Source organism: Ambystoma mexicanum, chromosome 12 (genome assembly GCF_040938575.1).
Source record: "Ambystoma mexicanum isolate Mex_15411 chromosome 12, UKY_AmexF1_1, whole genome shotgun sequence".
Lineage (NCBI taxonomy): Eukaryota > Metazoa > Chordata > Amphibia > Caudata > Ambystomatidae > Ambystoma > Ambystoma mexicanum.
The window spans coordinates 83,140,004-83,152,441 of NC_090936.1; the positions used below are offsets into that span (position 1 = coordinate 83,140,004).

Genomic DNA, 12,438 nt, shown 5'->3' on the forward strand with positions numbered 1-12,438 from the left:
ATTTAGACAACTATGGATGAATAGTTATCGGCTTATATGCCCTGTAGACCCACGGAGAGAAGAGACTACATTTGTTGCCTTTAAATGTTAAGCGATTGCCTTTTAACATTAATTGTTTATGGTATGGATTGCATAGGTTAATAATTTGACATAAGATGCAACGTGGTTTTTGATAACAAGCATTCAATGATGAAATTGACAACATAACTCATTTATTCTTACAGATCATTGTCAAATTAAAAGCTCACCTAATGAAAAATCTACAGCACTTACGAAAGAATGAAATAGACGGGATAGTCCTAAATTATGTATCCACGTTAGTAAGTATCTATTTTATGTGAAACATTGTGGCGTTTGTATTTTTTGATTCTGTTCATAGGTTGCAATAAATAAAACACAACAAAGGCTGCCAGGATACTGTGACCCACAGTTTGGGCTATCAACATATCAGAAAGAACACATTTTTCATGTCCGCCTGTAGAGTTTGTGAATCCTGGGTGTGTGGTTTAGTTTGCTCAGTGGATGATGCTGACTAAACCGCTTATGGTGGTACTATCTTTGCTTATAATAATGACCTGTTTGGAATTTGAGTGAAGCCCAAGACACATCAATAGTACACCTACAGTTTACTTGATCTTGTTTGTTCTTTAAAAACTAGCTCGTCCAGCATGCAGGAACATATACATTACACATATTTACTGGCCACTCTGTCTCTGGTAACACAAAATATACATTTTGAGAATATTGGCAGCATGGGGTGATATTCATATGGTGATAAATCATATCTATAAATAACAATCCTAATTGATTGTGGCCTCCCAAAGATTCCTTATCCTAGATATACTCTTCCTACTTTAGCAAATCTTGGAATCTTTTTGAACAGCAGGGAGCATCGTGCTGCTTAGTGTCGAGGTTCCTCCATGCACTTCGTTCTAGAAGCTGGACGTGCCGTCTGCATCGGTATAAATTGCTTGTAGCAAGCCCCATGACCTCAGTTGAGTTTTAGTTTTGGCTATTAGGTGGCGTTGAAAGCGCTACCTATAAATCTAAAACTATTGTCATTCAAATAAGAGCTTTAACATGAGAGCTTGAAATCGGGGCTTTGGATGCAGATTTGAAATGCTTTTCAATGTAGGTTGACATATGAGGATGGATATTATGTAGTTTGGCCATGTGTCCCACCCATGTAACGCCCATCGCCAAGTGAAATCTATAGGGTTTTCCTCCTGATTCCCTAAATAACAAAAGAGGGTGTCCTAATAGACTAATTTGTTGTGCACCGGGCGTGCATCTGTTTACAGAATTGCCAATGAATGGCTGTTTATTTTCAACTCGGCAAGAAAAGGCATACTCCCATCAACTTTTATCAAAACAAATGAGATGGGGGTTTTTATTATGTGCCCTCCTTTACCATTCTTTTTATTCAATCTTTTTCTTTTTTGCTTCTGAGGGATATGGTTTTTGTCCTCCGTTTTTCTTTACATACAGTGACAGAAAAAACAAACATTAATAATCAAACATATTGAAGGAAAACATAAAGTAGTCTTCTGTTTTTTACATAAATACAATCCAAAAAATAAATAAATAGGAGCCAAATAGAAATCCTAAATTGTACAGTGCATTCAAGACAGAATCTGAACAATTAAACATTAAATATGTGCAGAAAACATGAACAGATCAATGAAACATCACATATATATATATTAATTACCCAAAGTGTGTGATGTGGTCCGTGTGTCCATACTTTAAATTTGCGTGGACTTGTATTCCTAGTTTGTTCAGTCTAGGGCGGAGAAAACAGATCTTTGCATTTACAGTTGATGTGTGGGTCCCCTGACCGAATCTTGGTCGACGTCACTTGTTATTAGTATATAGTAAGGACAGAAAATGAATGTCCTTGTCTTGGACGTTTCAGCAATTTGTGGTTAAGTCCGCCTTCTTCTGGACCTTTAAAACTCTTGGACCCCTGAAGTAGGAACACCAAACAGTGTGATTACCTTTTGCAAAGAGGGGACGGCTGAGATATCAGTGAAGCAATAAAGGTTATAGTTATACACATAAAGAGAGGGGGAAAGTGTGTGTCCAAATGCGGACTGACCTAGAGAAAATACGAGCCCTTGTCCACTGGTTGGCGGGAGGTGTACAATTCCTGTGGCGTCACTCAGGGGGGGAAGGCATCTAGTTGCATTCAAGATGGCTACAATGTAAAATACAGAGCGTATGTGCGGGCATAGTGGGAAAACCCCTACAAGTATATTAAAAAAGAATGTATATTAAAAGTGTGTAACTTTGATGTTCAGAGGGCAGGAGGGTGGACATTCCTGGAAAAAGGGCTCTTCTACTGAAGGGGTTAATGTTGCATGAGGACCTAAAGTAAAAAAAAGATACATGCAGGGCCATGTGTGAAAACCATGATTACAAACCAATGTTTGTTGATTAGTGATGTTTGTTTTTTCTGTCACTTTATGCAAAGAAAAACTGAGGACACAAGCCATGTCCCTCAGTAGCAACAAAGAAAAATAATTAAATTGAATAAAAAGAATGGTAAAGGAGGTAAAATAATTAACCCTCCCGTGGATATGGGGCTCACTGACCCGTTCTCAGTACAGATCCCCCTAGTCTTAGTGGCAGCGTCCCTTCCACAGATGAAACTGGGAATACGCGCAAACTGGGAATCTCATGGGGTGGCTACAATAGGGGATGTATTACAAGATTCCTCCTTTATAAACCTTGTAGAGCTGGCAGAACACACAGGACTGCATACATGCTAATATTTACTACACTGCACACTTAAAGGGGAGATTATATGTAGGTGGCACGCGCATGGCGAACTGCAGGAGAAGCATTCCATTGTGGACACCCTGTATGACATATTGGAGGGCGAGCATGCCATATCACGAATATACGAGTTCTTACTGTTAAATCGGCCCCAGCTCCCCTCTGGCAATAAGGGGCAAATGGGAAGAAGCCATGGGAGACCCCTTTACAGATGCACAGTGGAGGGAGGTACTGAGATACCATAAGAGGGTGTCGTAAAACTCGAGACTGCAACTCATACAACTACTGATAAAACACAGGGTATACATGACGCCTCAGAGGATTTCTAAGTTTCCGGGCGCAGAGGCGCAGGTGTGCCCCAGGTGCAAGGCAGAAGAGGCGGGGTACTGCATATGTTTTGATTGTGTACAGTGGTGGGACAATACTGGCAGGAGGTGGCGGGCAGACTAAATAAGGGAGGGGTGCAATTGGATGTTAATTCACAAGCGGCATGCCTGTTTGGCCACTTTCCGCGTGCCAAAGGAGCGAAACATGTCAGTAAATTGAAGGATCTAGCTTATATCCTTAATAGAATTAAAATTCTCTTTGAGAACTGCGCCAGTTAGAATGTTGTCATCAGTAATATCTGCCGTCATTATCTTTGCGTTGGCCTCACATTACATTGGTTGTAATGTGAGGCCAACACAGCGATAATGAAGGCAGACAGGGATCTAACCCAAGAAACTTGATACTCTTGTCTAACGACCAGTTAAAGACGAACGTGTACGATGGTATATGCCCTGATCTGAAGAAGGCAATCGCCGAAACACGTATTATCACTAAGGGCACTTTGTGATGCTTTTTGGAATAAAATACTGATGACAACATTCCAACTGGCACAGTTCTCACAAAGAGTATTGTGGTTCTATTTAGTTTTGTGTGTGGTTTGTTGGCTTTTTACCGCATTACTCTTTGAGATGCGACAGCTAACAGAAGGACCTCACCATAAGGAAGTAACTAATAAGGTGTTGCCAAGCAAACCAGTCTTCTTAAAAGCCAAACCTCTTTTCACAAAACTTATATCCTTGCCAAAGGCAGAATCACCATGGCATTGAAATCCCCTAGGGGACTAGATATAGAGGATTGGTGGTGGGACCTGAAGAAGTGGGCATTGGCTGAATCTGTGGTATGGAGGGGGGCGGCCAGGCAGAGACCAAAACAGGAGTCGCGGAGTGGGAAGTCTTGGTACAAACCTTGTATACTGGGAATGCTACGATTAGAGGGGAGACGAATGGCTCCCATTGATTGGAATTGGTGCTCCAATTAAGTAAGTGACATAGGGATATAGGGCAATGGCCTTGCAAACAGGGAGGGGGAGGATGTTGGGAGAGTGTGGCAGGGGGCGGGCGGTGTGGGAAGTGGATGGAACGTTAAATTGTGACTATTGCACACGCTGCAGGTGGCAGTGTTAAAGAATGTTTCAATTTCTGTATGGAAAAAACTAATAAAATTAATTTAAATAAAAAAATAATCCTTTGGACATTTTTGTTTTGATAAAAGCTGATGCGAGTATGCTTTTCCTTGCTGAGTTGAAAATAAGCAGCCATTCCTTGGCAATTCTGTAAACAGATGCACGCCCGGTGCACAACTAATTAGTCTATTAGGGCACCTGCCTTTTGTTATATAGCATTTGCAAACCCCAGGTCCTAATATAAGGGGCTCTCTCCCTCTTGTTACAATATTTCCTCCCATTCCCGCCCATCTCCTCCCACAACACACCTCTTTTTGCACTCTTTGGCTGATTTTCTACTGTGTGGTGAATTTGTCAGCCATTTTTCCTTCCAAAATGGCAGGCCGCCATGTTTTAATGTTATTAAAAAGTTATTTAACTTGATTGATGTTTTAAAATATATATATACTGCAGCTTTAAAGCTATGTTACAAATTGTACTGTATTTTGTATTTAAAATAAACAAGGTACTGTACTACTTACGTTTTGGTTTAAAATGGTTCTGAAAATGCCCATTTACTGATTTGTGGCAGTTGCTCTAGTGCCGTGAAATGTAAGCAGTAGCTGATTGGCTGTCTAGTTTGTCAGTGATGTCACTATCGTGATTGTCTCTGAGTATGTGCTCTTTTCCCACACAGCAGCCATTTTATTTCACCGAATCCAAGCAGGGCTCTAGGGCTGTACTGCTACCCAGCCTTCTCCAAGGATTGTGCTGATCTGTTGGGAAATATTTGTTGGGGTGTATTAGCCCAGGCTGCCTGCTGTCACTGCAGCAGTTAATATTTTCATTTTCCTCCATGGCGGAGCTTCTTTACAGCGGGAAAGTCTTTGTTGGACTCCGCCCTGGCCTGACACATCGCATTGAGCCCCAAACTGCTCATAACGTTTTGGCCAGGGCTCCAGGTGAGTTCCTGCGTTCTCTGCTCTCCCCGTCTGGACCGAGGGAGCGCTGATTGCCTGCAGACCCCCCCCCCGGCGGTGCTATAGGTCTAATCTTGGCTGCCTGCCCCGCCTGGCCACGGGGCGTGTGGGCTTCCCAGTACAGCCATAATCTTCACATGGGTTGCACTGCGCACGCAGCCTGGGACTTCTCCAGGCAGCCCAGGTTGGGGGCCAGGCAGCCGTAGCCACTAGGCCACGCTGCGGTGGGTCTGGCTGCCATCACGCAAGTCCCGGACTGTGTGTCTTTCTTTTCTTCTGGCCTGCCTGGTTTGGCCACCGGGCGAACCCCTGCCTCCCAGGCCATGTGCAGTTGCCTCTGGGACCACTGCAAAAGATTTAAGACTACAGGTGTTTGGCAGTAAACCCACTAGGTAGGAGTCTGTACCACACAGATTCACTTGGTAGCTGTGGCTGAGCAGTCAGACTTCCCTCAAGAAGAGTTAGGCAGTATACAGAGTATTCACAATAGATCAAGAGAACACAATAGAACAAGTAAACACTGACCAGGGCTTGGTGTAAAAGAGATATAATTATTTATTTAAAACCACATCTAGAAAAACACACAGGCACTAATAGGAAGCAATTCAGAAACACAGTCACTAAAACATATACACTCCCTTAAAAGAATATTAGACAAGTCTTAAGTAAAGCCCCACTTATTTTCAGACAGCGGTGAGCGCTTAACGTAGATGGCACTCTAATAGTTTGTTTTCAAAAGGGAGAGAAAAGCAGAGAACAAATTGAAACAGATCCCAACACTTTTACAAGAACATAACAAGAGAGGAAGGCAAAGTAAAACCGTGGATTCAGAGTCAGTAGGCCGGATCAGCTTTAAGAGGATCAAAACGAAATGTGTCCAAGGTCACACGGTTGCAGTGCACAAAAACTGTTGTAATGGTTCAAAAAGGAGTTGGACCAAAAAAAGGGACCAGTTAGAGGGTCAAAGCGGCCAGCCCAGTCCAGAAGGTTAAGGGGTGGTTATTACCTTGTAGCAATCTTTAGAAAGGGAGGCCCGGCGGACACGGTACCTTAAAGTGGTGAGAACACTCCAGCGGGGGCAGTTTTTCCTGGCAGCGGATGCAAGTCGGTGCTTCGTCCGGGGGAAGAGAGGATCTCGTCGTGGAGGAAGACAGGGGTCTGTTGCACTGCCAGGGAAGAAACCAGCTGCGGAGTTTCTCAGGTACAAGGAGCGGTCCGTTGATTCGCGGTTCAATGGTGAGTGGCTATCCGGCCGCCGGGGTGCTTGGCACGGGCAGTTCGACCACAAACCGGTCTGGGGTATGAAGAAAGAAGGTAAAACTGGTTGTGCCCACCAGTCAGGGGAAGAAGCCTCTCCAGCCGGGAGATCTTCTCTGTCGTCGGGAAGTGGTGAGTCAGTTCCGCAGGGCTCCACCGGTGGTGTCGTCGTGGTAGGTCGGCTCAGCTTCTCCCTCGTCGGATTCTCAGGTCCTGTGGCGACTTCTGAAGTTCCAGTCCCCAAAGCCCTGCTTTTATGCAGCATACCCCCATTCACTCAGCCTAGCTGTCAATCAAACATGCTAAGTGGTGAGCCGGCCGGCTCGCCACTTGGGCCAATCACACAAGAGTGCGACTTGAGTTACCAAGGTAACTCAGTCCAGGGCGCCTAAACCCCCTCCCACACCCCCTGTGGTACCCAGACATAGTGGCACCACTTTTGTAGGCTTCTGTGGAGAAGCCCGCCAAAAAGTGGAACAAAGGGCTCGACTTTGGTTGGAGTCACAGAAGAGAACACAAACGCCATTTTAGAATAGAGTCCTGGCAAAAAATACCAACCGGCGAATTAATATTAATTAAATAAACCAGCGGTATGCTCGAGGCTATGAGAATTAAATAATTAAAGTTGGTAGCCTCGAACAATGGGAAAATCCCATAGGAAAATATTTGCAGTCGAATGTAAGAAGTAGTTTCCACTGCCACCAGCCAAAACTCGATCAGGGGGGACTGAGACGTGCCCCCTCGACTAACAGACCCCAGGGCAATCGAATTGCCCCGACCAGTATGTCCACAATATGATGTTTTGTACTGGTTTCTGTTAATAATTTGGGACTAGTAAAGCCAATGGTGACTTTACATGCCCTGGGAGACAGTAGTCAGTCCCAGGGTATGGAGTCTATGGTGGGGTGTCACTATGACACCCCTGTGTTTCTGCACGGAGGGTGCTGTGTAACACACATAGTAAAAACACATGGGACCCTATGGAGTAAAGGACCCCATAGCCCATAAAACACATTACCAGTCAAAGGAACACCATAAATCATGTCCAAGAGTGGGAGAAAAAGAGTCTCACTTTTGGCAGGAGGAAAAAACAAACTCCAGAAATCCAGCAAAGCTGCTGGGGGACTCACTAGGTTAGGAAATTCAGCCTAAAGAGAGAATTCTTTCTAACAATGCTCCCGCTCAGGGACCGCCCAGCGCATGCGACCGGGGCGTTAGTCTTTCCCTGGGCCGCCCCACACACGTGGCCTGGGTTCAACTTCTCACAGAGAAGTCGAAACATTGATTGAAACGCTTTCTTCTTAAAATATGTCTGTGTTTTTCTCAAATATGATTAGCAATCTGTTTTGTTAAACGTTTTGTTATTTGGTATTTCACATGGCAAGGGTTTGCATGCACTGCAACACGGGAAAGCAGAGTTTGATATTGTGCTGGGGAGACAGGAATTTCTCTGTGATATCAGAGATCTCCAATAAATCCTCTCTACACCCTCCCACCCTCCCCACCCCACCCCACGGGATATATATTGGCTTATTATCTTACATCTTGGATATGTAAGATAATAAGCCAATGCAGGGTTTCAGCTCACATTCCTTTTGCTATTCCAGTGTCTGCAGTGTATATTTTGCACTATAAATGCTGCATTGCTGCCCTTTAATACAAAGGTTGTGACTTGAGAAAATGAATTGTACTCTTCACATCTCTCACCTGGAATGTGGTTTTAACAGAGGGATCCATATCCGCAGTTATGGTGTAGACAGCAAATGTTGAGTTGACAGATGTTTTGTACTACAACTCCCATCAGCCATAGCCACGGGTCTGGATTAATGCGAATGCTGTACAAAACATTTGGTGAGCCATGAGTTACAGTTACAGACCCCTGATGCAGTGTTGTGCAACTGAGTTTTAGGGATGCTCATGTCTGCATCTTCGTTAGGTAGGTTCCAACAGGCCAGGCCTTCTGGCTCTACTTTAATTACTGTATTTCATTTCCTCTGCAGATTGTGTAGGGCTAGGGGGTGTTGGACGCCAACCAGCACTCTATTCACACACGTACCCTCAGCTCTGCACACAGGCACAATGCGCACATTATCCCTAGCACTGCACATACACCACACCAGAACTACACGCATACATACACTGTGGAATTTGGTTTGAAAGTATTAACTGGGTAATTGAATCTAGATTTTCTGATTGTTTAGGGCACACCGTAGTAAGACATGCATTTTTTCTTTTGGTAGCTTTCCTTGGGATCAGACAGGCCTATACGGCTGTAGGGCAATGCGTGAAGGGCCGACCCAGCACCATTTGCAACACTTTTATTTATTAATTTTTTTCTTATGGAGATCTGAAACAATCGATCACGAAAAGTAACAAATGGCTATTTGCTGTTGTGGGCCACTTTTCTATGGGTGCCCGGGATGTTTTCTGTCCCAGGCCGACCCTGGTTTTCCTTGTGATCCTAACTGTGATGCGAAGAGAGGTGTTTTTCGGACTGACTCTGTCTAGTTTCCGAAACATCAGAACCAGCCGAGAGTTGGAAGGCGATGGTTGATGCTCGGCTACACTGTATAGGCAAAACAACAATGCTTGTTGTGGTGGCAGATAGCTAGCAATTCAGCTTCAGATACAGGATGGATGATTCAAGGACAAAGAGCTAAGGCCAGCAAAAGAGTTGGCCAACATCATGGAAGATGTTAGTGTGTGTTCCTTGGACATGTTAAGCGTGTGAATCACAGACGTTTCCTACTGCTCGCATAAACTATTCCTACACAGCAGCATGCGGGAAACAATGCGGCGATCGCTTTTTCACCTTTTCACACATCTGATGGAAATATGAACACTGTATTAATATTTACGTTCTAAAGTTGGCATTAAGCCTCCCTTGCTTTTTGCGTATTTAGCAGAGTAACACATTTTCTTTACTTGTTTTACATTAGTCATATGACTTTAATTGCAGATTTCTTTTAAATGACTGGTAACGTTTGTCATCGGGTATTTGTGTATTTTCGCACCATGACAATTCACTTTTTTTGGGGGTCATTTTCATTATGTTTCTGTGCAGCATTTTTATTTTAAAACATGGGTCTATCTCCCGCACTTGCATATTGTCCAGTTTTGGTTTTATTCGAATAGAGCATTGATTTGATGTACACTTAGATTGAGTACAGTGTGCGAGGTTTGGTGCAATCGCCCAGATTATGTGCTGATAATGCTTTGTCAATTGTGAAGTTTTTCTAGTATTGGTATGAAGGTGCTGGTTGATTGTTTTGCTTCATTGCTACTGTACCTGTCCATGGTCGGTATATATCTTACTCGGTGGGGCTCACCAGAAGACATGTGGGGGTCACTGAACACTAATGTGTTTAAGGACTTAAAAAACAGAAAAGCAACCACCGATTGTTCAAGATTAATACTCAAAAGTGTACACATTGAAAGTATTTGAACCTCATCCCCTGTCAAACATGTCTTAATCTGAACTTTTCACACATCGACAAACAAATATCACATTAGCAATGTATGCATCTTTTAAAAACTAAAGTTAAAAGACATAATAAATCCAAAATTCCTTAAAAATTCAAATTGGAAAAATCCTTAAAATCCTTTTCACATGATATATTTTTAAAATCACAAAACCAAATTAATTCCCAGAAACTCAAATAACCTTATTGATAGTGAGAGCTCACTAGTATTTAAGATTCTGATGCACAGATCCTCTTCAGTCAGTCTAGGGCACAGCTCAGTTATTATCTCCCACACATTGCGTAAATCTGGGCATGAGACACACAGATGTTTTAAGGTTTAATCCTCTCGGGCACAATAATGACATAACCACTTACCTTTAGGAACTTTACTCCTTCTCCCTAACACTTCCCTAGTTTGGAATAGATTTAGCTTTACCCTCAACATTTTTTACCTAAATTCTCTCGATGGATTTTTCCACAGGTATGGGGCTAAAATGTAATTATTTTATTGACCAATTAAAATGATCATCAAAGGTTTCGTATTCCATGAATACAGCCCTGAGCTGAATCCAAACAAGTATAAATAGTTTGTTTTACCTTGTTAGGATTTAGCAAACGTTTTTTCTACGAGGATTCCATTTTTGAGAGTAACAGCGTGCCCATTCCACCTATTTCACTAAAACCCTGCAGTTACACTTGACCCACATTTCATTGAGATGTACAAAAGGAAGCATTTGGCGGACTGACAATCCTGGCAAAAATTTGCAGTTTTCCCCGGTCAATTCCTGTCTGAATTGGGAGCTGACCTAATTCAAACAGAATACCAGCCACCGGGACAGAGGCCGGAAGGCGCAGGACTTTGCGCTATACTTTAGCGTCCAGCTTAGCCCAGGGTGTAGCATCGTCCATCTTATCTCGTCTGTGCCCCAAAAGGTAGCTTAGGCACAATTTGCTGTCTGAATAATTGCATCATTGGCAGCAAGGAGTACCTTCCAAATTTAAAGTCAAATTGAATTAACTGGGAAGTTGCTGCCAAAAATCTTGAACTAATATCAGCGCCCGGCACGTTGCTACTTGTCCGATCATAAATAAAAGATACCAGATACTTAAATTTGTCAACCACCTCCAACGCTTGCCCTTTGACGTTCCAACCAAATGATTTCCACTTACACTTTCTCTTGTTCGTACTAAGATTTTTGATTTAATGTTGTTCATCTTAAGATCCCGCTGGCTAAGGAACTCTTCCACGGGCTCTTTGCAGCCTTTTGGGGGTCATATTGCAGATGACAATGCCATCAGCGCATGTCAAATGTTGCACCGTTTGATTCCCTAATTTGGGTGGGTTAGTCCTCGTAGAATTCCAACAAGTGGGGATATCCTTGATATAAAAAACAGAAAAGAAACAGACCGAGGACACACCCCGGACGTAGTCCCTGATTAGTCTCTATCCAATTAGAATATGAGCCCTGCAAATCTAATCTCACTTTTATTTTTGTGCCCGAGTGCAAAGCCTCCAGCATTCCAATTAATGGTTCAGGGCAACCACTATCATGCATGCTTTCCCACAATATTGCCCTGTTTACGTGATCAAAAGCTTTGCTGACGTGTAGGAATGCCAAGTATACATATCTTAGCTTGAGCAGACAGTAGTGCCAGATAAAACTACTCAAAGTTGTCCCTACTCCTTTATTGAAATGCGCCTGGCATGAATCTAAGCAACTTGCTCTTCCCTATAATTGCAGTTCTCTGAGGATTATTTTTTGGTAAATCTTTTGTGCGCTTGTGCCACAAAATTGCCTAAACCATTGTTACAGAAGAGAGAGAGAGAGAGGGAGGGGGGAAACGGGGGTTCTAAACTGAGAATTTCTTGTTGTCATAGCAACGGGTAATGCCATCACTCAAATCCTTTTCCAAACTCCTCTGCCATTCTACCCAATGCAAGGTTCCCCAACAATACTCCAATCAGCAGCTTTTTAAGAATCAAGTCTGGTGCTGCGTAGTGATTTCACATTTGGCTGTGTCGGGCTGCTTTTCACTGCAAATTATGTGTTGTGTCCTCCTGAGGCTGCGTTTCTACACCCAGCATCCCCCCAACCAACTACCATCTCCCTCCCACCATGCCGCCACTCTCTGCCCCCTCCTTCCCACTCTCTCTCCCCTCCCTCCCACCCCTCCCACTCTCTCTCTCTCCCCTCCCTCCCACCCCTCCCACTCTCTCTCCCCTCCCTCCCACCCCTCCCACTCTCTCTCCCCTCCCTCCCTCCACCTGCTCTCCCTCCCACCCCCTCTCCCTCCCTCCCACCCCCTCTCCCTCCTCCCTCCCTCCCACCCCCTCTCACTCCCTCCCACCCCCTCTCCCTCCTCCCTCCCTCCCACCCCCTCTCCCTCTTCCCACCTGCTCTCCCTCCCTCCTCCCTCCTCCCACCCCCTCTCCCTCCTCCCGCCCTCCCGCCCCCTCTCCCTCCTCCCTCCCTCCCGCCCCCTCTCCCTCCTCCCTCCCTCCCACCCCCTCTCCCTCCCTCCCACCCCC

The 12,438-nt window shown here is 44.3% G+C and overlaps 1 protein-coding gene across 2 annotated transcripts in view; it reads left to right on the forward strand.

Annotated features, from left to right (window-relative positions):
- GSAP (gamma-secretase activating protein) overlaps nt 1-12,438 on the forward strand; it is a 2,819,616-nt gene that overhangs the window by 1,978,334 nt on the left and 828,844 nt on the right. For both annotated transcript variants that reach the window (XM_069628052.1, XM_069628053.1), the window contains exon 24: nt 225-320. In XM_069628052.1, coding sequence (XP_069484153.1) covers nt 225-320 — 96 coding nt within the window. The remainder of the gene's footprint in view (nt 1-224; nt 321-12,438) is intronic.